Source organism: Bos indicus x Bos taurus, chromosome 19 (genome assembly GCF_003369695.1).
Source record: "Bos indicus x Bos taurus breed Angus x Brahman F1 hybrid chromosome 19, Bos_hybrid_MaternalHap_v2.0, whole genome shotgun sequence".
In the NCBI taxonomy this organism is placed as follows: Eukaryota; Metazoa; Chordata; class Mammalia; order Artiodactyla; family Bovidae; genus Bos; species Bos indicus x Bos taurus.
The window spans coordinates 20408701-20436465 of NC_040094.1; the positions used below are offsets into that span (position 1 = coordinate 20408701).

Genomic DNA, 27765 nt, shown 5'->3' on the forward strand with positions numbered 1-27765 from the left:
GGACAGGTCTTTAGATAGTTGGATGCTTTTAGGAACAGATTTTATGATCTCAATGCTTGCATCTCCTCATATCTACAGAAGCACTAAATCCCTTCATGGTGACATCAGATCCTCATGACCAACAAAAAGCCTTTTGTAAAATGAGTGTTTCATGGTATTGAACTCCCTCTTCACCAAAACCTTATATATTGACCTTTTCCCACTGCCGCTTTGGAGCAGTCTCTCAGAGCTATCTGCGCGGCAGATAAAGATGGAGAAGCTCTATACAGTCAGCAAAAACAAGACTGGGAGCTGACTGTGGCTCGGATCATGAACTCCTTATTGCCAAATTCAGACTTAAATTGAAGAAACTAGGGAAAACCACTAGACCATTCAGGTATGACCTAAATCAAATTCCTTATGATTATAGAGTGGAAGTGAGAAATAGATTTAAGGGTCTAGATCTGATAGAGTGCCTGATAAACTATGGACGGAGGTTCAAGAGATCAAGGAGACAGGGATCAAGGCCATCCCCATGGAAAAAAAATGCAAAAAAGCAAAATGGCTGTTTGGGGAGGCCTTACAAATAGCTGTGAAAAGAAGAGAAGTGAAAAGCAAAGGAGAAAAGGAAAGATATAAGCATCTGAATGCAGAGTTCCAAACAATAGCAAGAAGAGATAAGAAAGCCTTCCTCAGCGATGAATGCAAAGAAATAGAGGGAAACAACAGAATGAGAAAGACTAGAGATCTCTTCAAGAAAATTAGAGATACCAAGGGACCACTTCATGTAAAGATGGGCTTGATAAAGGACAGAAATGGTATGGACCTAACAGAAGCAGAAGATATTAAGAAGAGGTAGCAAGAATACACAGAAGAACTGTACAAAAAAGATCTTCACGACCCAGATAATCACAATGGTGTGATCACTCACCTAGAGCCAGACATCCTGGAATTTCAGTGAAGTCAAGTGGGACTTAGAAAGCATCACTACAAACAAAGCTAGTGGAGGTGATGGAATTCCAGTTGAGCTATTTCAAATCCTGAAAGATGATGCTGTGAAAGTGTTGCACTCAATATGCCAGCAAATTTGGAAAACTCAGCAGTGGGTACAGGACTGGAAAAGGTCAGTTTTCATTCCAATCCCAAAGGCAATGCCAAAGAATGTTCAGACTACCGCACAATTGCACTCATCTCACATGCTAGTAAAGTAATGCTCAGAATTCTCCAAGCCAGGCTTCAGCAATACGTGAACCGTGAACTTCCAGATGTTCAGGCTGGTTTTAGAAAAGGCAGAGGAACCAGAGATCAAATTGCTAACATCTGCTGGATCATGGAAAAAGCAAGAGAGTTCCAGAAAAACATCTATTTCTGCTTTATTGACTATGTTGAAGCCTTTGACTGTGTGGATCACAATAAACTGTGGAGAATTCTTTAAGAGATGGGAATACCAGACCACCTGACCTGCCTTTTGAGAAACCTATATGCAGGTCAGGAAGCAACAGTTAGAACTGGACATGGAACAACAGACTGGTTCCAAATAGGAAAAGGAGTACGTCAAGGCTGTATATTGTCACCCTGTTTATTTAACTTATATGCAGAGTACATCATGAGAAACGCTGGGCTGGAAGAAGCACAAGCTGGAATCAAGATTGCTGGGAGAAATATCAATAACCTCAGATATGCAGATGACACCACCCTTATGGCAGAAAGTGAAGAAGAGCTAAAGAGCCTCTTGATGAAAGTGAAAGAGGAGAGTGAAAAAGTTGGCTTAAAGCTCAACATTCAGAAAACTAAGATCATGGCATCTGGTCCCATCACTTCATGGGAAATAGATGGGGAAACAGTGGAAAGAGTGTCAGACTTTATTTTTGGGGGCTCCAAAATCACTGCAGATGGTGATTGTAGCCATGAAATTAAAAGACGCTTACTCCTTGGAAGGAAAGTTATGACCAACCTAGATAGCATGTTCAAAAGCAGAGACATTACTTTGCCAACATAGGTCTGTCTAGTCAAGGCTAAGGTTTTTCCAGTGGTCATGCATGGATGTGAGAGTTGGACTGTGAAGAAGGCTGAGCACCGAAGAATTGATTCTTTTGAACTGTGGTGTGGAGAAGACTCTTGAGAGTCCCTCGGACTGCAAGGAGATCCAACCAGTCCATTCTAAAGGAGATTAGTCCTGGGTATTCTTTGGAAGGACTGATGCTAAAGCTGAAACTCCAATACGTTGGCCACCTCATGTGAAGAGTTGACTCATTGGAAAAGACTCTGATGCTGGGAGGGATTGGGGGCAAGAGGAGAAGGGTACGACAGAGGATGAGATGGCTGGATGGCATCACCGACTCGACGGACATGAGTTTGGGTGAACTCTGGGAGTTGGTGATGGACAGGGAGGCCTGGTGTGCTGCGATTCATGGGGTCGCAAAGAGTCGGACACGACTGAGCGACTGAACTGAACTGAGCTGAACTCACAGTTATCTGAGATGCTGCCTCCTGGGCTACAATCCTCATTTTGCTCCAAATAAAACTTCACTCACAACTCTCAAGTTGTGAGAGTTTTTTTAGTCAACACCACACCAATCAGAAGATATCCATGAGCTGATCATGCCCCACTCAACCCTCTACCTCACCCTGTCTTTAAAACCTGTTCCTGAAAGCCATAGGAGAGTTCGGGCCTTTCAAGCATTATCTGTCTGGACTCCTTGCTTGGTGCCTGCAATAAACGCTGCGCTTTCCTTTCCTGCCACCAAGTGTCAGTAGATTGGCTTTACTGCAGGTGGATGAGCTCTTAGTGAGTGGAGGTAAGTCTGATCTAGTTTCAGATGGTTGGAAACTTAGATGATAAATTCAGTTGAAAGATTACCTTCCTTAGCAATGGCTTGTGGGATTTAGAGGAGGGTATTATCTTTCCAGGTCAATGCTGGAGGAAAGGAAAGGGAAAAGGAGAAAGGGTTTCATGCTTAATTAAAGTATAAAATCATCCATCATCTTGGGCAGAAGCAGTTTACCTGAATGTCAGCTACTCTTCCTCCTCGGTTTGGTTCAAGGTCTCCAACATTCGTACAGCACCAGGTATCAGGTGGGATCTTCTTCAGTTGTGAGATGTGTATCCAAGGTTCAAGTCCCTGGAGCTTGACTGTCATCTGGGTAGTTGGGACGACCTGGTACAGTCTCTTCCAAGGAGGTTAAAGGGGAGTCTTTGCTCCTAGTGGTGTCAAATCTCCTGATGGAAGACAACTGGGACTCAGTTTGGTGAGTCACAGCCAAACTAAGTGCTTTCCAGCCTCAGCTCAATCAATGCTCATGACAATCATATAAAATAAGGCCTGCAATATGCTACATCTTGCAAATGGTGAAAGACTAAAACAGTGTAGGGGAGCAAAATTTGCCATCCCAAAATGTGTCACTTGGACATGAGGATTCATTTAGGCCAAATCTTTTTAAGAACCTGAAGACCTGAAGTTTTTCTTGTTACTCCTCCTCAACTGCTGCAAAGAATGTAGATAAAGGACCTGTTCCAATAATAGAGCCAGGACCTACGATATCTACAGAACATGGGCGAGGTGTGCTGGGTGAAACCTGGAGAGGTCAGAGTCCACTCTGCATCCAGAAAGCTCTTATTTGCCAAGCATTTGTTTATCTGGCTTCTTCCTCATTGAAATCCCAACCATTGCCCTCAACATCCTCTTTTGTCTTAGCTCAAGGTGGTATTTAAGGTGAGGGCTTCGACCATTTTGGTGAGTTAGTTCTTCTGGGTCTCTCCCATGTATATATGTTACTAAACTTTTGTTAGATTTTCTCCTGTTAATCTGTCTTCTTTCAATTTAATTCTTAGACTGGCCAGAAGAACCTAGAGGGGTAGAGGAAAATTTCTTCCTTCCTCAACGTCATCAAAGTTCACACATGCTAAAACCTGAGTCAGAATTCCCCTCCTTTTCAAGGCTGAATGCCATTGTATTGTATGTATAGACCACATTTTGCTTATCTAGTTGTCACGCGAGTGTATGTTCCTTGGTTCTTTGTCTCATCACAACAAAAATTTGGAGCAACGGACATTAAAGCCCTCGGCGTGTCACAGCTCTCGGGTCTTGGACAAACCGTGCTACAGCTCTTAGGCAAATCAGTGTTACAGCTCTATTTTATTTAGAAGATAGCAGGAGAGAGAGTGAGAGAGAGAGAGAGAAAGAAAAGAGCACACGCACGTGGGAGAGAGAGTCCGAGAGAAAGTGCTTTGGCTCCTCCTTTTATATGTTTTTTTCCTCCACCTGGGCCTGCCCTATGCAGATTGGGCTTAGCCAGGAGTGCTGTTTGTTCTGTTTGTTCTGCCTGAAGTCTTCACTCTGGTCCTCGGACCTTCCTTTGACCTTCCTTGTCTTTTAGCCACCGCCATTTTGGACTCCTTTTCCCTATTCTACCTACCTAACATAGTCATCCATAATAGATACTTGGGCTGGTTCTGTCTCTTGGCTGTTGTAAATAATACCGTGAACATGGGTGTACCAACATCTCCTCAAGTCCCTGCCTTCAGTTATTTAAGGTTTACACCCAGAAGTGGAATTGCTGGATCATATGGTAATTCTATGTTGAGTTTTTAGAGGAACCTCCATACTGTTTTCGGAGAAGGTGATGGCACCCCACTCCAGTACTCTTGCCTAGAAAATCCCATGGACGGAGGAGCCTGGTAGGCTGCAGTCCATGGGGTCTCGAAGAGTCGGACACAACTGAGCGACTTCACTTTCACTTTTCACTTTCATGCATTGGAGAAGGAAATGGCAACCCACTCCAGTGTTCTTGCCTGGAAACTCCCAGGGACGGGGGAGCCTGGTGGGCTGCCGTCTATGGGGTCGCACAGAGTCGGACACGACTTAGCAGCAGCAGCCATACTGTTTTGTGACATCCGTCTCAGCCTATGCATGCTGATGCTGTCAGTTTAGGAACGTCTGGGGGTGCTCACGTGGGTCTTTAGAACCTGTGGGAGCCCCCAGGTCATTAGCCCAGCTGGAGCCAGTGCTGTGGCTGGACTGGCCCTCGTGGTTCTTACTACTAGTACAGGGTGCTGCTCAGCAACAACCGTCTGGGAGCTTTGAAAAAAACAAGGATTATTACTCTCAAGTCCTGAGGGCTACACAAGATCATCCAAATGGGAGGTGGGAGTGGGGGCTCTTACTAGGGTCCAAGGGTGGGGTGGTTAAGCAGGGACCAAGGAGCAGGAAGAGACATGTGGGGTCCCACACATGGTTATCTAGGTACCCCAAAGCTTCCCAGGAAGGAGAATGTCATGGGTGAGGCCAGACTGGGTGCTTGCTTAGAAGTTATCATACAGCTGGTGATGTGTTTACACAAGATGGGTGTCTTCGAAATGGGTGCTTTGACAATCAGAGGCTTAATGCCAGGCCCTTAGGATCAAGCACATATACTACATTTCCCATCACCACCTCCCCATTAAATATTCCCACCCACAGCACAAAAGGCCTCCTTCCTCCACATCCTCATCAATACTTGTCAGTTTCTGGTTTTTCAAGAGTGTGAGGTGGCCGACACATTTAGAACAGATTTACCATCCACGATGCAGAGAACAGAGAGCCTCAGACAAGTGTCTGGACTTTCAAAAACGGAGCTCTGAGGGCTGCCTCTCACCTTCTTAAGACCAAAGCCAGGCCCTGGGAACAAGTCTCAGTGACTGCACAGTGATGCCAGGCCGCTGAGGTCAACTGTGCCAGGCACTGGGTCTTCGAGACGCCTCCCTACTGTCTCCATCACCTGAAAACCCATTGGCCTTCATGTTGGCTGTTGCCCCTCCCTGCAGGGCAGGAGCAGAGGACCCTGGGCTCTCCTTTGGGGCTGGACTCCCTGGGACTCACTTCCAAGCCACCTAGCAATGCCAAAGTGAGTACTTCCTGGAACTCTAGCTGTCCCTGTGTCTGCCTGGGCCCTGGGAGGTTTTTTTTGTTTGTTTGGTTGGTTTTAATATATATAAAAATGAAAACAGAACTTTATTGAGATACGATTCAGGTAAATCCACAGACCCTAGGCTGCTGGATGAGTTTTTATGTTGTAAACAGCTGTGTGGCCACCACTGAGGTCAAGCTCTAGGACACTTCCAGCACCCAGATGACTCTTTAGGGTCTTTCTTAGTTGGTGCCCTTCACAGGTCATCACTATTCCGACGGATGTTGGGTGTTATGTAATCAGAATGCTCCTAGCCAGTGCTCATTTGTTTCTGGCTCCTGTGCTCATCTGTGAGTTTCACTGATGCACTTGCTTGCATCTTCAGTCCCTTTTTGTTGCTGAGGGCAGCCCGCTGTAGGGCCTCTCTGTGCCTCAGACCATTAAGAATCTGTCTGCAATGCAGGAGACCTGGGTTCGATCCCTGGGTTGGGAAGATCCCCTGGAGAAGGGAATGGCAACCCACTTCGGTATTCTTCCCTGGAGAATTCCATGGACAGAGGGGCCTGGTGGGCTACAGACCATGGGGTCACAAATGCAGTGGGCAACACTTCTGCTTTCAGTCCACTGAAGGCATATCACCATTCAATTTTCCTTTCTCCTGCTGGTGAATAGTTTGTTATTTCCAGTAAGGGGCTATGATAAGTGAAGCTGTTATGCACACATGTGTATGTTCTCACCTATCTCAAATAAATATCTAGGAGCAGAAGAGCCAGGACACAGGAGCGGTAGAAGGTTGACTTTATTATGATCCACCAACAGGTTTCCAATGCTGCTGTATTTTACCCCAACCTGCAGTGAATGAGAGTTCCAGTTGCTCCATATCCCAGTCAATGAGAAAACAGTCCCCTTACCCCCTGATGTTGAAGAGAATTACAAAGAATTTTCCCTTCTTTTTCTCCTTTCTGTTCCAACTGTGCCATCTGCCCCTGCCCCTTAAATTTGGTAAGTTTCAGTTGATCCAGGAATCTAGTGAGGACAGAGAGGGGAGAGAGAAGGCATACGGCCTCAGTCTATGGAAACATCTCAAAGAAGTCCGTCTTTGCAAATTCTGAAGCACAAGAAGGGAGCAGCCCTGGAGCACCTGCTCTCCACTCGGCTCCAGTAGGACCCTCAGTTGTTCGTCCAGCCTGGACCCTCGGGCCCTGTCTCTGCCACATGGTGTGGGGACCCTCTTGACCTCAGATAGGACTACTGTTGCTATGTCTTTCCTCTGCATCTCCATCCGAGATCCAGTTGATCCTGAGTCTGTTTCAGTCAATCATTTCCCTTAACAAGGTGGTGGAGCCAATTAAAGACAGCTTATTCAATATACTGCCCTGGTATCCATGTCAGTTGGAATGTCTGGGACTTATCCGCTCCCCATTCCAAAGCCCAAAATCAAAGGAGAGAGAAGAGAGAAATTGGTAGAGAAAAGGGTCAGAAGCTCCTGGGGCATCATTATACACAATGCTAAGGTAACCTTGGGCTTTCCTGGTAGCTCAGCTGGTAAAGAATCTGCCTGCAATGCAGGAGACTCCGGTTCAAGTCCTGAGTTGGGAAGATCCCCTGGAGAAGGGGTAGGCTACCCATTCCAGTATTCTTGGACTTCTCTGATGGCTCAGACGTCTCTGCCTGCATTGCAGAAGACCTGGGTTTGATTCCTGGGTTGGGGAGATCCCCTGGAGAAGGGAAAGGCTACCCACTCCAGTATTCTGGCCTGAACAATTCCATAGACAGAGGAGCCTGGCAGGCTACAGTCCATGGAGCTGCAAAAAGTCGGACACGACTGAGCAACTTTCACTTCACTTCGCTTCAAGGTAAACTTCAATGTGAGGTTTTATATTTGCAAGACATTTCTTTCTACGTGATTATGTTTTTCTTTTCTTTTTTTTCCATGCCAGGCAGCATATAGACTCTTAGGTCCCTTACCAGGGATCAAACCCATGCTCCCTGCAGTGGAAGTGCAGAGTCCTAACCATGGGACTACCAGGGAAGTCCCAACACGATAATGTTTTTATATTAGGGATAGAATTTTAAAGGGGAAGTTACCTTTTCCAGACCCTACTGATGCTTTTGAACTGTGGTGCTAGAGAAGACTCTTAAAAGTACCTTGGACTGCAAGGAAATCAAACCAGTCAATCCCAAAGGAAATGAACCCTGAATATACATTGGAAGGACTGATGTTGAAGATGAAGCTTCAATACTTTGGCTACCTGATGCAAAGGGCCAACTCACTGGAAAAGACCGTGATGCTGGGAAAGATTGAGGGCAGGAGGAAAAGGGGGTGACAGGATGAGATGGTTGGGTGGCATCACGGACTCAGTGAACATGAGCTTGAGCAAGCTCCAGGAGATGGTGAAGGACAGGGAAGCCTGGTGTGCTGCAGTCCATGGAGTCACAAAGAGTCAGACACGACTGAGCAACCGAACACCACCACCACCGAGTGGCCTCAGATGGCTCAGCTGCCTCTGATGAGCTGTGTGACCCTTAGACTCTCTGAGCCTCTGTTACTCGGCCTGGAAAAACGGTTATAGTCAGGCCTTCCCAGTACCACCGCCACCCCATGCACAGGCAGCCCCCATCTGCATGGGCCGTGCCAAGCAGTCCCACTGTTGTCTGGACATTCATGACACAACCACAACACCGGGGCGTGTCTCCAAGAAGCTCGCTGTGGTGTGCATGCGGTGAGGATCTCTGAGCCTACAGGAACTTCTGGGACCTGTTCTGACTCGGGGCGGAGCACAGGAGAGAGGAGAGAGAGCACTGGAGGAGCATTCGCTTCTATCCCCTGCTGTTTGTCTCCACCTATTTCCTCTTGCCCTGGGCTCCTCCCCATTGAATAACTGCCAGATTGCTTAGGTTTCTATTTCTTCATTAAGCCAGCGGGAGAAGTGGCAGTGGCTACAGAGGCGGTGGAGAAATGGCCTTCGGTGGTGCCCAGGCTTCCTACATAAACCCAGTGAGTTCCCGGGGCTAGGGGTGGCCTCAGCTGGGGGAGGGGAGGGACAGGTGTCACAGCTCCTGCAGGTAACAGGAGCTCTTGCAGGGGATGGGGGGCGGGGGGCATCCAAATGAGAACACAAGAAAGGCAGACACACCAGCTCCTGACAGACTTTCTGCTCCGAGCTCGTCTCGTCCCCCTAGCACCACGCAGGGCTGCAGCGGATGAGCATCACGAGGATTCCGTAAGCAAAGGTTTACTGAACTTTCTCTGGCTGCCACTCCTGCTCTAAATGCTCAGTGGGGGAAGAAGGGCCCACATCATAACTAGAAAAGAGATTATTAATCATTTTCTTTTGCCCGAAGGGAGAGGTACACAGGGCTTATGGGGAGGCTAACAACCCAGCGTGGAAGCGAAATGCACTTACCTTGAAGATGACCTCCCTGGGTTCAGCCATGTACTAGCTGGGTGACCACAAGCATCCCAGGTGGCTCAGATGCGGACCCCCATCCCTGGGTGAGGAGGATCTCTTGCAGGAGGAAATGCAGGAAACGCAATGCATTCCAGCATTCTTGCCTGGAAAGTCCCATGGACAGAGAAGCCTGGCGGGCAACATTCCAAAGGGACATGACTAAACAGCTGGACATGACTAAACCACTGAGCAGGCATGCACACGCAACCTCCAGCAAGTTGCTTTACGTCTCTGGGCCTCAATTTTTGCATCTGTACAATGGGGATAATCCTCAAGTCACCGCCTAGGGCTGGGGGAAGAATTAAGCGAGGTAGTACACTGAGAGAGCCTGAAAGGTGTCTGGCTCACTGTGGAAGTGTTTAGAATTAATAGGAGTCTGGGGGTGGCAGGGAAGGCCTCCTGAGGAGGTGTCTGCTCCCTGACGGGGGAGAGAGTAAGGCAGGGCAGGTCAAGGCTATCTGAGAAGGACCCTCTGGGGAGTTATGGGGGAGAGGGGCCCTGTGGGGTGCAAGGGCTGCGTCTTGTGCCCTTTGCCTCTTGTGTGGAGGCCTATTGCGGGTGGTGTTTAAACCCTGTGAACCTTATCAGCTCCAGGTCATAAATAGAAAACAGGTTCAGACAGGTGGAAGTCACTTGTCAAATGTCCCCAGATGGTAAGTGACCGAGGAAGCAAGTGCCCATGGAGAGAGCCCTGGGTGAGCAGGAAGCAGGCACGTGGCAGGCCGGGTCTCAGGAGATCTCCATGCTCCCTGTGTCCTGGGCCTGGTCCCTCAGTAGGAGCCTCTCCCGACCTCAGCTTCCTGACAGGCTGGGCAGGTGGGCTGATGGAGTCCTTCCTGGGGAAGCATGAGGGGACAGCAGGTACTGGGGACTGCTGGACTCCATACTCAAGCCCACCTCCCCGGGGGCCCCGCTGGGCCTGCTTGCTCCAGGCAGTGTCCAGTGCCCCTCAGCCCACTTTGAGGGGCTCCTTTTGGGGCTGGAGGAAGCTGGGCACCCCCCCCAGTGGCTGCTTCCACGGTGACCTTAGGGTCAGGATGTGACACCTAGGTTTCCTTCTCCCTCAGAGGGGGGACCCGGAGCCCCTTCCGGGCCCTGACGTTTTATTATTCTGAAGACACATTTTTCCTTTCTAATCCTTGGATTCAAAAGCCATTAGTACTTGGATTCTAATTTGAAATTAGAAGGAAATTCCTTCTATTGACAGCAAGGCCTCAGAGTCTGGACGAGAAAGAGGCTGGTGCAGCCCCCCAGGGACCGGCAGCACTGTCCACCCCACGTGGCCACCCGCCCCCAGGCCACCCAGTGACCTCTAGTATCCGGGACCTCACTTCCTCCCAAGTGCAACATGAGGGTCACCCGCCCGGCCATTCGGCTGAGTCAGTGCCTCCAGGAAATGCCTCAGGAGCACCCCTATTACTCGCCAATGCCCCGCTCTGGTCTCATCTGGCCCAGCCCCCAGAGGGCCAGAGGGCAGCAGCCATCAGAGTCAGGACAGGACTCGCTGTTCAGTCCAACAGGATCAGGGCTTCACCGTGAGAAGCGGCCTGGGTCAGGGATAAAAGCATGGGTGTTGGGATTCAAACCTGTCTCTATCACTGCCCAGCTGTGTGACTTCAGGAAAGTTGGACAACCTTCTTGTTCCTGTTTCCTCATCTGTAAACATGTCACCAATAATGACCTGTGTGGTTTAGAGGAAATGGGATAATGAGATAACAAAGACATGGAAGGGAGGCCACCAAAGGGTAGCGGTGCTGCCCCCTGTGGGTGAGCCCCCTAGCCAGGTATGGCTGGGTGGCCTCTGTGACACTGGGTCTCCAGAAGGGGACTGCCCACCCCTGGCCTGTAGGGCCTGGTTCCTCTTTCTGGAAGGATATGAAGAGGAGGGAAAGATCCTCAGTCTCCAGGCATGGCCAAGAGCTGAGACCTAGTTCGATCCCAGCAAAAGGATTAGGTCATCCTGCTGTAGACAGCTACCCTTGTCAAGTCTTTCCAGCCAAGGGCTTTCCACTTAGCCTTTCACCTAATCCTCTCAAGGACACTGCCAGGCTGGCCTCACTAGTGTCTCACCGTTCTGAGGAGGGAACTGGGGTGCAGACAGGTCATGCAACATCAGAGCTGCCAGCCCGGGGAGTTGGGAGGCGAGTCCATGCTGTGGGACCATAAATCCAACATAAAAATCCTTCCTCCGAGTCCTCTAGGTGCTGCTGTTTCTTGCTAAGATCACAGACACACAACACACACATGCACAGAGGGGTCCTTGGCCAGCCAGGCTGAAAGCGATACAAGTTTATTCTGTTACAGTTCTGAGGTCAAAATCTAAAGTCAAAGTGTCAGCAAGGCAGTTCTCTTCTGGAGGCTTCGGGGAGAATGCTTCCTTGACTTTCCCAGTTTCCCGAGGCTGCTCACTTGCCTTGGCTTGTGGCCCCTTCCTCCTTCTTTAAAGTTAGCAGTTTCTCGCTTCTGTTGTCACATCTACTACTGACCCTCCTCTTCGGCCTCCCTCTTTGAGGACCCTGTGACTACACTGGGCCCATGCAGATAATCTGCAATAACCTATCTCAAGATCCTTAACCTAATCACATCTGCAAAACTCCCTTTGCTGTATAAAGTAGTATATTCACAACTTCCAGGAATTATCATGTAGACATTTTTGGTAGGGGCAGAGGGGAGAGTGGTAATTATTCAGTCCACCCAATCCTCCTTGGAGTCAACCAATATTAATGGTTTGTTTGAATCATTCCAGAAATGTTTTTACATAATGCTTTATTTATAATTAGTAAATATATGTATATAGCCTCCCCCACCCATTTTTAAAATAATCCATGTGGCATCACTCCATATCAATTCTCAAAGAGTTCCCTTCTTCCTCTTCTTTTATCAAGTCTCCATTAAGTCCATTGTATGGAAATACCAAATTAATTTCACTATTTTCTTCCTGGTGGACTTTTGGACTTGCTTCTGATTCTTTATAATTATAATGCAACTATAATAATCTTGTCTTTAGGACTATACTCAATTTGAAATAATCTGGTGTTTCGGAATTTGAGGATGTCATTTAAGACATTAAAATCTCACAAAGCTTTTTGGGGGAATCATTTCCTAAGATTCTTTACTGTCTGAGCCACGGCTTCCTTCGTGGCTCAGAAGTTAAAGAATCTCCCTGCCATGCAGGAGACTTAGGTTCAACCCCTGTGTCGGAAAGATCCCGTGGAGAAGGGAATGGCAACCCACTCCAGTATTCTTGCCTGGAAAATCCTGCGGACAGAGGAGCCTGGCACCTATAGTCCATGGGGTCGCAAAAAGTTGGACATGACTGAGCAACTAACACACACACACACACACACACACATTTCCTAAGATTAACTGTACTGCCCGCCCCCCTGGCCCACACAGGGCTTCCTCCATCCCGCCTTCCTTCTGTGCCCTGAGGACTTCATCCCATCACACTTTCAGTTCTTTATACCTTCATGTGAATATGCTTGAGGGAGGCGCCCATGCTGCCAGAAGGATATATTTTAAGCCTTGTCTTTCATGATGGTATGAAAGGCTCTTAAGAGGCTTCAACAAACAAATAAGGGGATTCTTCTTCAGGAAAGTCCGCCATGCTGGTCAGCCTCACTGTGTCAGGCTGATTCGACTCCAAAATCACTGACATGGACAGACAACAGAAAGAACTCAGAGGTGCAGAGACACTGTGATTTGCTTAAGGTCACCAAAGTATTTATGGCCGAGTTCAGACCTGACCGGGGGGGCCACAAAAGACACCTCTGCCCAAGGTGCATGGAGAGCACAGTCTGTCTGAATGGATCCTGGCGTCACTGGTTATCTCCCAGGGCCAGCTGTGCACACCGGGCTCGGAGGGGCTTCCCTGGACTCTGAGTGGTCACACGGCTCAAGGACACAGGGTAGGACTGAACTGGGCTTGTGGGTGCTTTTTGTTTGGTCTTCACAGTGTTTACTTTAATTTGCTGCCAAAGAAAATATATAATGTGGAGAGAACAGTATCATAAACAACACACACCCACCCCTCAGTTTCAACTCTTGACCTATCTGCTTCACTTCTATCCAACCCTCCTTCCCTTTCCACCCCTGGATTATTTTGCAGCAAATCTAGATATATCAGCTCATTGCAAACATTCATTATGTGTCTCTATCACAAAGAAACTCTTCTACAATCCTTTTTAAAAGGATTTTTGCCCCAGAAAGTAGAAAGCTTTACAGAGGAAAAAAAAAATCCAGATTTCTGTCTTCTCCTAGTAAGATGGAAGCTCTGTCCACACTGGACTGGAAGGTAATCACAGGTTACAGCTGAGTGGACACTGCTCTTTAGATAAGGAAGATGATGCCTACTTTGCTGCAGTCCCCAGCACTCCCTACTGTCCCCTACCTGGCCAGCTCAAATATGTAAATCACTTGCCTCATTTCTGGCAGCACTGCATGTGTGTGTGTATGAGAGTTTTTTCCTTCTTTTTTTTTTTTTTTAAAAGTTTCTATATTTTTATTTTCTATTGGAGTACAGTTGATTAACAATGCTATGTTAGCTTCAGGTGTACAGCAAAGTAATTCGTTATATACATACATGTATCTATTCTTTTCCAAATTCTTTTCCCACGTAGGTTGCTCCATATCATTGAGCAGAGTTACCTGTGCCATACTGTAGGTCTTTGTTGATTATCCATTTTATATAAGCATTTAATTTTTGTAGGGAATTGACTTAAAGGAGAAGGTAGACAAGACTTCAACAGCTTGAAAAATGTGAAAATTGACTAGGAGATAGTACAGTGTGTAAGGCAGTTTGTATAACACCATCAGGCATTTGGAAGGAAGCTTCGAAAGTTGAGATGTAACTAATTTAGGAATTTTGCTCAGAGACCAAGATGGAAGCAGTGGTGGGGGTTGGGGGTGGTAGAGAGACAGCCTATTACACGATGGAATCTTCCACAGACTTTCTCATTCAATCATGAATCTCACCCCCAAAGTAGGGTTTATCCCTATTTCACAAATGAGGAAACTGAGGCAAAGAGAAGTTATGTAAGCTTCCCAAGGCCATTCAGGTAACGAGCAGCAGAATCAGGATTCAAACCTGGAGAATGCCTGGCTCTAAAATGAAGCCTCTTCACCAGAACCACGGATCCTTTATCTATTTATTTGTTTTATTAAAATCTTTTTATGTCTGCAGTAGGTTGTGTGCAGGCTTTCTCTAGTGTGGAGAGAAGGAAGCAGGAGACACTGACCACCATCTCCTCCCCACAGGTTGTCCCCTTCACTGGGATGATCCAAGGGGGTCTCCAGGATGGACACAAGATCACCATCATTGGGGCCGTTCTTCCCTCAGGCGGGAACAGGTACCGGGAATTGTCTCTCTCAGCCTCGCCCTGAGTGAACCACGGTGCTGTCAGCTCAGGAGGGTCCACCCAGCATCCTCCAAGTGTCCGCACCTGGCTCCGGGGATGGGAAGGGCCCAGCCCTGCCAACAATACATGAGACCCCGGCCACTTGCTTGTAGCATCCAGGGCACCATTAAGCAGACTCCCCAGAGACAGGGGGGATGGAGGCTCACAGTCTAGGGAGGGAAGCAGGCCAGCCCAGAGCAGAGTTCTGGGACTGAACCTTGTACACAGTGACCCAGAGCTGCAGACATGTCAACTCCCTCCATTTCCTGCAGGCACCTGCATCTGCTTCAGAAACCTCATGTGGGCTGACATGGAAATATCTAAACTTGCCCTCAAAGTCGCGGTTTGGTGTCTTTCAGTTTCAAGGTCTTTGCTGCTAAAGTCAATTCAAAGAATAAATATCTCGGCTCTGTTTCCCATCCCCCTCCTTCCCGAGGTGGGCTGTCTGGGAACACAGAAGAGCTTGCACATATTCTCAGAGGCGGGAGGGTCATCAGTGGCTCAAGCAGCCCTGACTGACCCCTGCCGAGGGCCGGGTGACCCAGAGGCCTGCAACATGTGCCTGTGCGGGTGGCGTCCAGGTGGGCTGCACCCTGAGGTCCACAGTGTACACCGAGGCCCCTCTGGACACATGAGTTCCCTCAGAAGCCTCTAGATGACTTCCTCTGCCACTGCCTCCCCTGCCAGGTGACACAGGCACACTGACCATGGGACTCTGAGAGCCCTGCGTGCCCCCAGGGGACTCAGAGGGAGGTGAGGCACCTGGTTTCCCAGAAACCGTCCCAGCAGGGGAATCGGGACCCTTGTCTCTGAACTCCCATCCCTCCTCTCTCCCCCTCCCTGTGCCGACCCTTCCTCCCAACACAGGAGGGCTTTCTACTCCACTCTGTCTAACAGACCTGTCTCTACCTCCGATGGTCCCCCTTCTGATGGGAGCTGCTGTTCTCTCCTTCCCTGGGGCAGAATTTTCAAAGGAACACAGCCATGAAGCTGGAGGACGGCAAAGGGAAGATTACACCCCGATATTTCAGAAACACTATTCTTTACTTTAAGAGGAACAGGGACTTTGATTTTCTCACTCTAGAATCACTTGGAACATCCTTTCCTTTTGGTGTTCCCAGAGGGAGCATCTAGGGCTCAGGTCCCGGCCAGTTCTGTTGGTCTTGCTGGCTGAGAGCTCACCAAGCACCTTAGTGTTGAGGACAACACCCCAAACTCACCCTCGCAACTGATAAAGCAATGGGTTCTCAGGCTTTCCCTGGAAGGTGTGTGGGCACCCCTCCACGCTTCCACTGCAGCGGGCAAGGGTGCCATCCTTAGTTGAGGAGCTAAGATCCTGCAGGCCATGCTGCACAGTCCAAACAAAGAAAAAACCAAAACTTGGCCCTGCAGAGAGAATGTCCGCTGAGGGCCGCCCGTGGGTGTGCTGCAGCGCCGGGCTCTGTGGGGCTGGCACGGGAACGAGGCGTGCTCTCGGGCTGCTGCGTGGTGGTTGGGGAGACCAGAGTAACTCTGAGAAGCAGGCTGTGAACCGCACTGGTTCTGAGTTCAGGCAAGGTGGTGGGACAGAATTCTTGCTGGAGAACCTCAGATCAGAACTTGGTTTGGGGACATGCAGGAGTTCCATCTGGGAAAAGTCAGAACAAACATTGATTGCACCCCCTTCATGAGCCAGGCCCCTTGGAAGCTCCTTTTCTTTTTAGCCCTCACCTTAGAGTCATGGCTGTACCCAGAGGAGGTTGGGAAGGTGAGGAGAGATGGGAACAAAGAATAACTTACTTGGCATCCTCGGGCCGCCTCAATCGTCATCCCTGAAGGAAGGCAATCACCCCCTTTCCTGGGTGGGGCAGCTTGAATAGCGTGGTCTTGGTCATCACAAACAACAAACAGGGCAGAGCTGGGCTCGGGGTCCAGGCCTGCTGACCTCACTGGGGGCAGGTGGACACACGACGGCCTCCATGCCCAGAGAGCTAGGGTTTATTTTACGTCTCCCCTTTAGACACCGTCTCTGTAGGGGTCCCACCAGTTCTTTCCACTTGTCCTCTTCTGTCCCAACTTAGTGGACGTGGGCAGGCCTCGGCGACCACTTGGTCCAAAAGGCTCTCCCTTCCAGGCACATTTTTCGAGTTCCAACTTGGATACAAATTTCTTTACCCAGAGAAATTCACACTGTAAGGGCAAAATGTGGTAACTGAACAAAAGCACATTAGTGCAAATTAGGTGAACAAAACAGACAGCAGCAGAGTAGGGATGGGCATCAACCAGCCATGCAGGCTGTGTGCAGGTTCCCAGACGGATGTCAGTGAAAAGTGTGAGGACTTCCTGCCCCCGCCCTTGGGAGTAAACCAGGACACCAAGCACCGCCTGATTTCCCCCCATCTAGGTTTGCTGTGAACCTTCAGACCGGCTATAACGACAGTGACATTGCCTTCCACTTCAATCCTCGGTTTGAAGAGGGTGGGTATGTGGTCTGCAACACGAAGCAGAGAGGAAGCTGGGGGACGGAGGAGAGGAAGATGCATATGCCCTTCCAGAGGGGGTGTTCATTTGAGCTCTGCTTCCAGGTACAGAGCTCAGAGTTCAGGGTGAGTTGGAACTCTCCTCTCGTCCCTTCAGCTGCCTGTCCCCCTGTCTCGATCAGGCGCCATGTATGGTCTTAAAATAGTCACGTGAACAACACCTTTGTACAGAGAAGAGGATCATTTCCTTGTAAGGCTGCAGTCCCCTTACACCTTCCCCTGCATTTTACAAGTGTAGTTGCTTCTTTTACTCCAGAAACAAGCACTAGAGGTCACCACAGGGCTTTTTGGCCTCCTGGTGTCTCTACAGTCCAAGTTATTCCCACTTCTCTGTTGTGCCCCTTCTTCCACTCCAGGTCTCTGGGAACATTTCTTTTTCCTGTTACCTTGTTGGTGCCTTTATCCAGGTGTAATTAAGGACTTGGTTTTACTTAGCAGCAGCAGCAGGACACTGCACATTGCTTTGGCAAGCAGAGCAGTGTCTCTGGGCTTGGGAAGAAGGAGGGGGCGGAGTGAGTCCACCTGTGTCTGTGCTTCTCTTTGTGAACACGAATGTCGTCACGCCCTTGTCATATAACCTGACGTCACCTCTGTTCCCCACCAACATTTGTATGTATATTTCAACATGCATATTTCAGTAATACCCCAGGTGAGCTATGCTTAGAAAGACAAACTACTGCAATAAACAAACAACCAAAAGAATGAAAAAGCAACGACTAGAGCCAGACAGAGATAGTGTCTGGATGCCCTTTGGGTCCCAAGCATGTTCCTGTGACTGGCACATCTCTGAAGGCTGATGCCCGGATCTACAGGGAATAAATGTGAAAACTAGATGCAGGTCTAAACTTCTAGAAGCAGGGGTCCCGGAGGCCCAGGTGTGCTCCCGCCTGGCTGGGGTCCCCCTCCCTGGCATGTCACGTCTCTCGGCAGGTGATGGTGAACGGGAACCTCTTCACGCAGTATGCCCACCGCGTGCCCTTCCACCGCATCGACGCCATCAGCATCACGGGTGTCGTGCAGCTGTCCTCCATCAGCTTCCAGGTCAGACTGTCCACCCAGCACTCGTCCCCCAGGGCTGGGAGCGGGGCCCAGTTCCCTGGGCCTGGGCCCTGCTGCATGGACCCAAAGTGCCAGCCAGTCTCCTTTCCACGCCCCCAGCTCCCTTCTTCTCCTCCTCCTCGTGTCGCTGTCTCTGTTTGGGACACCTGCTCAGTCTTCTGGACTCAGATGCCACTCGTCTCTGTTTCTCTCTATCCCCACTCTGCTTAGGAGGCCGTGTGGTGGTAGAAAGAACCCGGGCTTGGGAATCAAACTGAATCCAACTCAAATCCCCAGCTCTGCCATTCTCATTGGTTGGGGGATCTGGGACAAGTGACTTCACCTCTCCCAGCCCCAGTTTCCTCAGCTGTGCAAGGAGCAGGGTCTGCTGCCCCACAGGTCGCTGTGTCAGCTCAGTGAGGTCACAGCCATCGAGGGCACAGGACAGCCTGCTGGGCCACTCCCAGGTCTATTTGATCTTCTCTGCGTTCTGAAATTTTTAACATGTAACCAACATCTAAAAGGTCAGGGGCAGTTTTACAAGATGAAAGAGTTCTGGAGTTGGATGGTGGGGATGGTTGTACAATTATGGAAGTCAACCTAACACCACTGACCCACACACTTAAAAAGTAGTTAAGATGGTCTTTTCTACGGGACGTGCATTCTGCCACAGTGTAGCAGGAAAAAGGTCAGGTAATAGCACATGGAAATCTGGATTTCGGTTTTTTTGTGTGAAAACTGGGAAGACTGGGGTATGGTGGGCTCACATTCTGCAGGGCCTCAGGCTACTGATTGGGAGCTACTGTCACCACTCTGGTATCTGTGCATGCACCTTGAGATGGGAAAGGCACGCAGCAGGCCCTTAACAAATACTGGGTCCTCTTCTTTGGTCTTCATCTTTCATATTCCTTCCCTCCTTAACTCTCTCCCATGGGGGTGGAGGAGAGAGGAGAGAAAAGTAGAGATGGAGAGAGAGATGGAGGTGGAGAGAGAGACAGAGAGATCAAGGTGCAGGTGGAGAGAGGAAGTGGAAAGAGAGATGGAGAGAGAGACAATGATAGAAAGAGAGATGGAGGTGGAGATGGAGAGATGGAGAAGGAGAGAGAGAGGGAGGTGGAGAGAGATGGAGAGGGATGGAAAGAGAGATGGAAAGAGAGATGAGGTGGAGAGAGATGGAAAGAGAGATGGAGGTGGAGAGAGATCGAGGCAGAGACAGAGATGGAGGTGGAGAGAGATGGATGGAGGTGGAGAGAGACTGAGGAAGAGAGAGAGATGGAGGTGGAGAGAGATCGAGGTAGAGAAAGATGGAGGTGAAGAGAGATGGATGGAGGTGGAGAGAGACCAAAGCAGAGAGAGAGATGGAGGTGGAGAGAGATGGATGGAAGTGGAGAGAGATGGAGGTGGAGAGAGACTGAGGCAGAGAGAGAGATGGAGGTGGAGAGAGATCAAGGTAGAGAGAGATGGAGGTGAAGAGAGATGGATGGAGGTGGAGAGAGACCAAAGCAGAGAGAGATGGAGGTGGAGAGAGATGGATGGAAGTGGAGAGAGAGATGGAGGTGGAGAGAGAGACGGAGGTGGAGAGAGATGGATGGAGGTGGAGAGAGATCGAGGTAGACAGAGAGATGGAGGTGGAGAGAGATGGATGGAGGTGGAGAGAGACCAAGGCAGAGAGAGAGATGGAGGTGGAGAGAGATCGAGGTAGAGAGAGATGGAGGTGGAGAGAGATGGATGGAGGTGGAGAGAGACCGAGGCAGAGAGAGATGGATGTGGAGAGAGATGGATGGAGGTGGACAGAGATCGAGGCAGAGAGAGAGATGGAGGTGGAGAGAGATGGACAGCGAGATGGAGGTGGAGAGAGCGCTGGCTAGCCTGCTGTCACTCCCTGCAGCCCAGCCTTTCCTCTGTGGGTCCTGCGCATCCCTCACTCCCCCTCCTGTCTGATTCGCTCCTCCCTGCCTGGCCCCTGCTTTCCCACTCTTCCTTGGCTCCATTAATGCTTCTGTTCACCCCATGGCGCATGGGGTTTTGTTTTAACAGAACATCCGCGCAGCTCCCAAGCAGCCCGCCTGCTCCAAGGTGCAGTTCTCCCAGGCTGTCTGTCTCCCACCCAGGCCCAGGGGGCGCAAATCAAATGTGAGTTTAACAGAGGCCTGGGGAGGCTGAGCCATCAGCACGAAGGACACAGTGTCTGAGACACTGGTCTAGTCAGCAGGCTAGTCAAGGTCTCCAGGCCCCGTTATGCCCAAAGGTTCATCCACACCCCCAAGCCCAGAGCTGGGGACCTGGGAGTTGTCCTCAGTTCTTCCTTCCGTCATTATCTCTCCAGGGCACTGGCGCCTCTCCTCCCAAAGCCACTGGCTTGGTCCAGGCCATCCACCCCCTCACCACCCCACCCATGGCCTGGCTCTCCACCCCCACACACCCACCCACCCACCATCACTGTTTGTTCCCACGCACAAATCCAATTGCATCTTCCCCATGTTTTAAAGTCCTAAAGGCCCCCAAGTCCTTCTAGAGAAAGCCCAGATTCCCCAGCAGAATCTGCAGAATCCTCCCCAGGCTTGCCCCAGTCTTCCTCCCGGCCTCACCCATGAAGCTCACGCAGCCTCCACTACTCACGAGGGGCAGTCTTGGGCCACCATGCTTTTGGCAAGTGCCGCCCCTGTGCTGGGCTTGCTCTGCCACTCACCCCCAGCCAACCCTGAATGGCCCTTCGAAGCTCTCCTTAAGTGTGGCTCCTGTGGAGCTCCGTCCCGTATTGGCGGCTCACTGGATGCCCCTGCATCCCTACAGACTCTCAATATTTCTGTGCTACGTCAGTCATCATGTCCTGATATAACTGTGCTTATGTATGTCTCTCCATCACTCCTCTCCCCTGCTTCCCTACACCCACCAGGCCCTCTGTGGGCTCGGATTGTAGCTGGTTCATTCATGTATCCCAGCATTTTCCACAGCGCCTCGCATGCAGTAGGGACTCAGTTAATGAATGTGGAATAGGTTTGCAAGAGGAACAGTCTGCTGGGTGAAGGCAAGGTCTTGGACAGGAAGGGGAGCAGGACCTGCCCTTTCCTCAGCCACTTAAGCAGTGAGGACTGAGGGAGGGGGGTCTCTCTACCCAGCCCTTCCCATGCCCATCACGGTACAGCCAGGGCACCTGCCTCCTGCCATGTGGACCCAGGATTGGTAGAGCTCCAGGGAGCCTTTGCAGGGCAGCCCGACTCTGGCCCTGGCCTGGGGAGGATGGGGCGTGATGGATACTATCAGAAGAACTGGGTACCATTTTGGATTTTATCTCTTGATATCTGGGTGAGCTTGGGCAAGTTGCCTAATTTTCCTGAGAACTGGTTGCTTCAGCAGCAAAACAGGAGGTAAGGATGCCTCTCTCATTTGTAAAGTCTTGAAGCCAGAGCCTGGCACACAACAAATCTCCAGCCAATGTTAGTGTTCACCTTATGGGTGAATTAGGGCACTGGGAATAATGGTTTTGTCTCAGGGAGCTAAAGGAAGTGAAATGGTCTGCATCAGATATGGCCTCCTCTCCTTTTGAGGGCTTTGCCGGTGGCTCAGATGATAAAGAATCTGCCTGCAATGCAGGAGACTCGGGTTCGATCCCTGGGTCAGGAGGATCTCCTGGAGAAGGGAATGGCAACCCGCTCCAGTATTCTTGCCTGGAGAATCCCATGGAAAGAAGAACCTGGCGAGCTACTGTCCATGGGGTCACAAAGAATCAGACACTACTGAGTGACTAACACTTTCACTTTCCCCTTCTGAAGGAGCCAGTGGGAAAGTTCCCCCTCCTCCACTTCCAAACCCCTCCCTGACACTGTTGCATAACCACAGTGTATCCTGAGGGGGATGGGTGAGAATCTGGGCGCCCAGAAGGCTCAGGAAGGCTTGCTCGGCAGCAGGAAGGAGGCATTTCTTACCACAGGTCTTGCCGCCATCTCACCCTCATGCGGCACAAATGTTAACCACTATTTTCGCTTCTCATCCCCTTCAGCCTCCAGGGATCTGGCCAGCCAACTCGGCTCCCATTGTAAGTCTCTTGCTCTATCTTTAGAAGCTTTTCGCTTTGTTTCTTCCTGTGGGTTAAAAGAGAGCTTTCCCAGTGGCTCAGAAGGTAAAGAATCTGCCTGCAAGGCAGGAGACCCGGGTTCAGTCCCTAGGTGGTAGATTAAAGGAGGAAGCAAGCCAAACACTGGGCTTCTCCCATTGGAAGGTAGGGCCACCCAGGCCAGACCCCTGGACCGTCTGCCTGGCTGTGGTGGTAACAGTGGGAGGGTTTTGGGTTGGGGGAAGGGTGGCTAGCCCTGATGAATTGGGAAACAGCCCCGAGGGCCACTGGTTTGCTCAGGCCCCTGTCAGTCTGTGGGCAGCCACAGGACGCCAAGACTCCGCTTCCACTTCTTCCTTCTGCAAAGTGAAGCTATGCTGGAGTGATTCCCCTAAGAAAGACAGGCCACACACCACAAATGCGTATTTGTTCTCAGAAGAAACCTTTGCCCCTATCTCATGCCCGTAAGAGAAGAAATATCTCTACCCACCAATTTGGAGGTACCTTCTGGCTGGTTACAAGCCCAAGATGAAACTCTCCTAAGAGGAGAGAGTTAAGTGTTAAGTGCCACCTCTGGGGGCAGGTGGTGGTCTTCGCACAGGTGAGAGCTGGTTAAAAACGTGGTTTCTTCCTTCCAGGCTCAGACCTTCGTCCACACCATACACAGCGCCCCTGGACAGATGTTCCCTGTAAGTCTGAACACTCTGACCAGCTCACAGCCCCACTACGTGCCCCTTTACCAGAGGCTGAATTCTCTAGGTCCAGGGTCAGGAAGAAAACAATTTAGCAAGGAGGGTGGGGCCATTTGGGGCTGAGGTCTTTCGCTCAGGGGACATGCACACAAAACTCTCCTTAGAGTCAGTAGAGGTTCTGGATCAGGCTGGATTTACCCAGTGGCGCAAGAAATTAATCCCTTAGTGGTCACTCCAGTGTTCTTGCCTGGAGAATCCCAGGGACGGAGGCGCCTGGTAGGCTGCCGTCTATGGGGTCGCACAGAGTCGGACACGACTGAAGCGACTTAGCAGTAGCAGCAGCAGGGGCCAGCAGGAAAACAGGTCCTTCTGTCCCTGGGGTGGCGGGTGGGTGTGGCGCGCAGTGCTCCCAGTATCTGGATATGAGACCTTGCATCCAGAAGACGAGTCCCTGGGATGTCTGTCACTGCTGATCAAGGGCGTAGGCTGCTTCTCCGCCTCCGCCTCCTGCCGAGACAAAGCACACAGGAGCCTGAAGTCAGTGGGGCTGTCCTTGGAGGGGCTGAGAGGCAGGTGACCATGATGGGATCCAGGAGTACGACAGGAAAGCCCACCAAGGTTGATATGCGGAGGAGGGTGGCTGGGAAAACCCAAGAGCTGAAACCTTTACTACTTCAGTCTTCTATTGGAGCATCCTCTCTAGAACGCGCGGTCTCACAAGAGTTTGCGCATACGTGTGCTTACGCACTCCCGCCCTGACGTTCTCAATCTCATTTCAACAGAATCCCGTGATCCCACCCGCGGTGTATCCCAACCCGGTTTACGTAAGTGGTTTCTCGGGGAGGAGGGGAGGTTTGGTTTGTGCTGTGCAGCGTTGGGGGGAGGGGGAGAGGGCAGCTTTCAAAATTAAAAGCAGTGCCTTAGTAAACTGAAGTTCTGGAAACTTCCAAGTAACTTAGAAGACTTAGCAAAAGGAGCTTTCACCTTTAAAATCATCCCTTCACCCTTAGCATATCATACAGCCTCCCCTTCTCAGCCTAAGCATCCTTTGCGTCCAACCAAAGCTCTTTTCCTGAAGGTAAATGTCCATTAATTTGAGGAATGCTGGAAAGGTTTTCTTTGTCGTTTACTGAGCCAAGTAAAGATACCATGGAGTTCTTTCTTGAAGATACAGACACAACAAACTGTGGGCTGACAGTCCAGATGTATAGAAATTGGCACAAAGGTCCCCCTAGGGTGGCGGCTGCTCTGGCTGCTGCTGGCTGACCTGCCCCATCCCCTCCCCACAGCAGCTACCTTTCTTCACCTCCATCCTGGGTGGGCTGTACCCCTCCAAGAGCATCCTGGTGTCGGGCACCATCCTGCCCAGCGCTCAGAGGTAAGCCAGGCCTCCTGGGGAGAAGAGACACCCCAAGGTCATTCTGGCCACCCCTCTGCCTCGGGGCAGAGAGTCCATGGGAGTGGCCCGCCCCCCAGGTTCTACATCAACCTGCGTTCAGGGAGTGACATCGCCTTCCACCTGAACCCCCGCTTCAACGAGAATGCGGTGGTCCGCAACACGCAGATCAACGGCTCCTGGGGGTCTGAGGAGCGAAGCCTGCCACGAGGGATGCCCTTCTTCCGAGGCCAGAGCTTCTCGGTGAGATGTTGCCACCTGGAGCCTGAAGGGGCTCCCAAGGGGCAAATGGAGGAGCGGGTGGAAGGCATCTGGGGGCACGTTGATCGAGACATGAGTTGACGCCTCTAGTGTGAGGCCTGGCCTCAGAAGAAGAGAAACTGTTCACCAAATGACTGCTATTATCTTTTACTGTTACTGTCCTGTATAAGGCAGGGGGCAGGTACTATCGGCTGTTACAGATAAGGAAACTAATTCACAAGTGTAGGTTACTTGCTAAGGTCACACTTGCTAAGGTCCCACAGCCAATCAGTGTGGGATGGGACTTGAGAATGAGGTGTCATTCATTCACTCACTCACTCACTCATTCAACAGTCATTTATCAGCTATTTCATCCAGGCCCACTTTGAGCAGAAAGTACCCCAGGGGCTGGGGGGACAGTTATGACGCCAGCAGTCTAGGTCCTGACCCCATGGAGTTTACAACCGAGGTGGGAGGAGGAAGAAAGAAACAATGGACAGATCACCGTGGAATAGCAATGGGTACCACACAGAGAGCAAAGTAGGATAAGGAACAAGTGAGCCCCAGGGTCCTGCGGCCTTAGGAGGGGGCAGATCTCAGAGGAGGCCAGAGTGCATGTGGGACCTCGGTGGTGGGAGGAGCCCAGCTTGCAAAGATTTAGGAGTAGCAGAGAGAAGGGTCATGGACACGGCCTGTCTAGGAAGCAGGGAGGACAGAGAGGTGAGGGGTGGAGGGTGGGAATTCTGGAGGCTGGGATGACACAGAGCTAGATTCTCAACCCTAACTACACACTCAGACCACCTGAGAGCTTGAAAAAGAAAAATCAATGCCTGGCCCCACCCCAGGCCCATGAGGGGGTGAGCCTGGGCACCTGTATTTTTTGGGGTGGGGGGGTGCACTGGGTCTTCATTGCTGTGCATGGGCTTTCTCTAGTTGCGGCAAGTCGGGTCTGCTCTCCAGTTGCGATGCATGGGCTTCTCGTTGGCAGTGGCTTCTCTTGTTGCAGCTCGTGGGCTCAGTAGTTCTGGCCCCGGGGCTTAGTTGCTCAGTAACGTGTGGAATCTTCCCAGACCAGGGACCAGACTGGTGTCCCCTGCATTGGCAGGCGGATTCTTAACCTCTGGACCACCAGGGAAGCCCCATCTGTGCTTTGAAATATGCCCTGATACTCCTCTCCCAGAGTTGAAAATGACCAATAGAGGGCTTGGGGGCCAGCGAAGGGATTTGGATTTTAGTACCAGGTGTTGGTGTGTTTCAAGCCAGAGAGCGGTACACTTTGATGGCTGTGTGACCTTAAGCAAGTGGTTTAACTGCTCTGTGCTTCCATTTCCTCATCTAAAATATGGGGCTACAAGTAATACCAATCTCGTGGAGAAGCAAGAAGGAAATGAGATCGTGTCCGTGACATGCTTAGGACAGTGCCTGGCGTGCAGGGACCATTCTGCTGGTGTCAGTGTGTGGCGGGCACGATGATAGTCTAACAGAAGTGCTCCCGGTGCCTCTCGAGGATGTCGGGAAGGAAAAGACAAGTTAAGGGGCTGCCGCAGCAGGAACACGAGCACTGACCACGCCTGTGTGCCGGGTCCTAGGGGTATGGATGACATAGGCCAGGCCTAAGGGGGCATCTGACTTGACTCGATGGGGGTCAGGAGGTGGGGAGTTTCCCCAATAGCTCAGCAAGTAAAGCATCTGCCTGCCAATGCAGGAGACATAAGAGACATGGGTTCCATCCCTGGGTTGGGAAGATTCCCCTGGAGAAGGAAATGGCAACCCACTCCAGTAGTCTTGCCTGGAGAATCCCATGGACTGAGGAGCCTGGCGGGCTAAAGTCCAAAGGATCGTAAAGAATGGGACACGACTGAGCGACTGTGAATGCACAGGAGGTATGGGAAGGCTGGTTGGAGGAAGGAGGGTGAATCCTGAAGAGGGGTTAGCAGTGATCCATGTGGACAAGGTGTGCAGGGTGGGGAGCGATGACGTTCTGGGTGGGGGTGCGAGGCGGGGAACAGAATACGGAAAAGGTGCTGGGAAGGAGCGCACGAGGTGGGTTTGGGCACGAAGGAATCCTTCAGTGTGGCTCAAGTGCAGGTCTGGGTCTTGCTTGACTGAAGTTTGGGGAAGTTGGGAAGGAGGGAGGGAGACGAGCCTGCCTTCCGCTTGAGGACAGCCCAGGTGGGGTGCGAATGTCGGGGGTCTGTCTGTCCAGGTGTGGATCATGTGTGAAGGGCACTGCTTCAAGGTGGCCGTGGACAGTCAGCACCTGTTTGAATACCACCACCGCCTGAAGAACCTGCCCGCCATCAACAACCTGGAGGTGGGGGGCGACATCCAGCTGACCCACGTGCAGACATAGACCGGCCCTGCCCTGTGCTGCTATCTGGATCTGCTCACCACCCACATCTTCCCTGCCTCGGCCCCAGCCCCAGCCCTTCCCAGGCCGCCCAGCATCTGGGGGCTTTGCTGGAGAGACCACGACCTTGGCTGGCTCTGCTCCTGGCTGCAGCCAGCGCAGAGCGGAGAGGGCAGCTGGCCAGGACCGGGCAGCACCCAGAGCCTACAGAAGATGGGTGGTCCACAGGCAGAAGGCCCTGTTCAGTTCCTGTGGCAGAAAGGGAGGGTCCTGGCCTTCCCAGGCTCCAGGCCTGCAGCCCCACCTGCCTCGAAACCACATTCCCATCCCCCATTCAAGTTCACCTAGTCCGAGTGCCAGCTGTCACTCCTCATGGGAAGCGGCATCCTCGACCCCTCCCCTTTCTCCAACCTTGACCCTCTCCCCGCTCTGTTAAGTCTACACTGCTGACACCCCTCTGGCCCCCACTAATGAACCGGAACCGTCTCGGCAGGGGGCTGTCCCTTTTCCCAGTGTCCTTCGAATAAAGAAAGAAAGAAAAAGACTTGTTGGTTTTATTAAATGAATCTTGAGACGTTTTGTTGTCTCCGGAATTGAGAAGATCCTGGCTGAGGGAAGGGGAAGGAGAGATCATTCGTTCACTTTGATCAGGGGGCTTCCTGACATTGCACCCTGCTCCCCGCGGGTCCCCCACCAACCCCACAAGGGTGTGGGAGAAAGCTCAGACCCCCTCTGGACGGGAATCTTTGCTGGAACCTTGGTG

General features: G+C 51.0%; 1 protein-coding gene across 3 annotated transcripts; it reads left to right on the forward strand.

Moving 5' to 3' along the window:
* The first annotated feature begins 8640 nt into the window (after nucleotides 1-8640).
* On the forward strand, nucleotides 8641-27546 carry LOC113877464 (galectin-9). Of its 3 annotated transcripts, XM_027517582.1 has the most exons (11): nucleotides 8641-8863; nucleotides 14574-14665; nucleotides 17097-17298; nucleotides 18163-18273; nucleotides 20308-20403; nucleotides 22271-22306; nucleotides 22963-23013; nucleotides 23799-23840; nucleotides 24306-24394; nucleotides 24493-24655; nucleotides 26859-27546. In XM_027517582.1, exons 1-11 carry the CDS (start codon nucleotides 8825-8827, stop codon nucleotides 27003-27005), a joined length of 1068 nt encoding a protein of 355 aa, XP_027373383.1. In that variant the 5' UTR covers nucleotides 8641-8824; the 3' UTR covers nucleotides 27006-27546. The 3 variants fall into 3 exon arrangements, with proteins under 3 accessions (XP_027373383.1, XP_027373384.1, XP_027373385.1); XM_027517583.1 differs by lacking the exon at nucleotides 20308-20403 and having other exon boundaries at nucleotides 8668-8863; XM_027517584.1 differs by lacking the exons at nucleotides 20308-20403; nucleotides 24493-24655 and having other exon boundaries at nucleotides 8668-8863; nucleotides 26859-26937.
* Nucleotides 27547-27765: the final 219 nt, after the last annotated feature.

Excerpts from the sequence above, each read along its gene's own strand:
- LOC113877464 (XM_027517582.1), top strand. The coding sequence starts at position 8,825 with ATGGCCTTCGGTGGTGCCCAGGCTTCCTACATAAACCCA. Across the intron at positions 24,395-24,492 it reads ATCCTGCCCAGCGCTCAGAG|GTTCTACATCAACCTGCGTT; the intron begins GTAAGCCAGGCC and ends CCCGCCCCCCAG. Across the intron at positions 24,656-26,858 it reads TCCGAGGCCAGAGCTTCTCG|GTGTGGATCATGTGTGAAGG; the intron begins GTGAGATGTTGC and ends CTGTCTGTCCAG.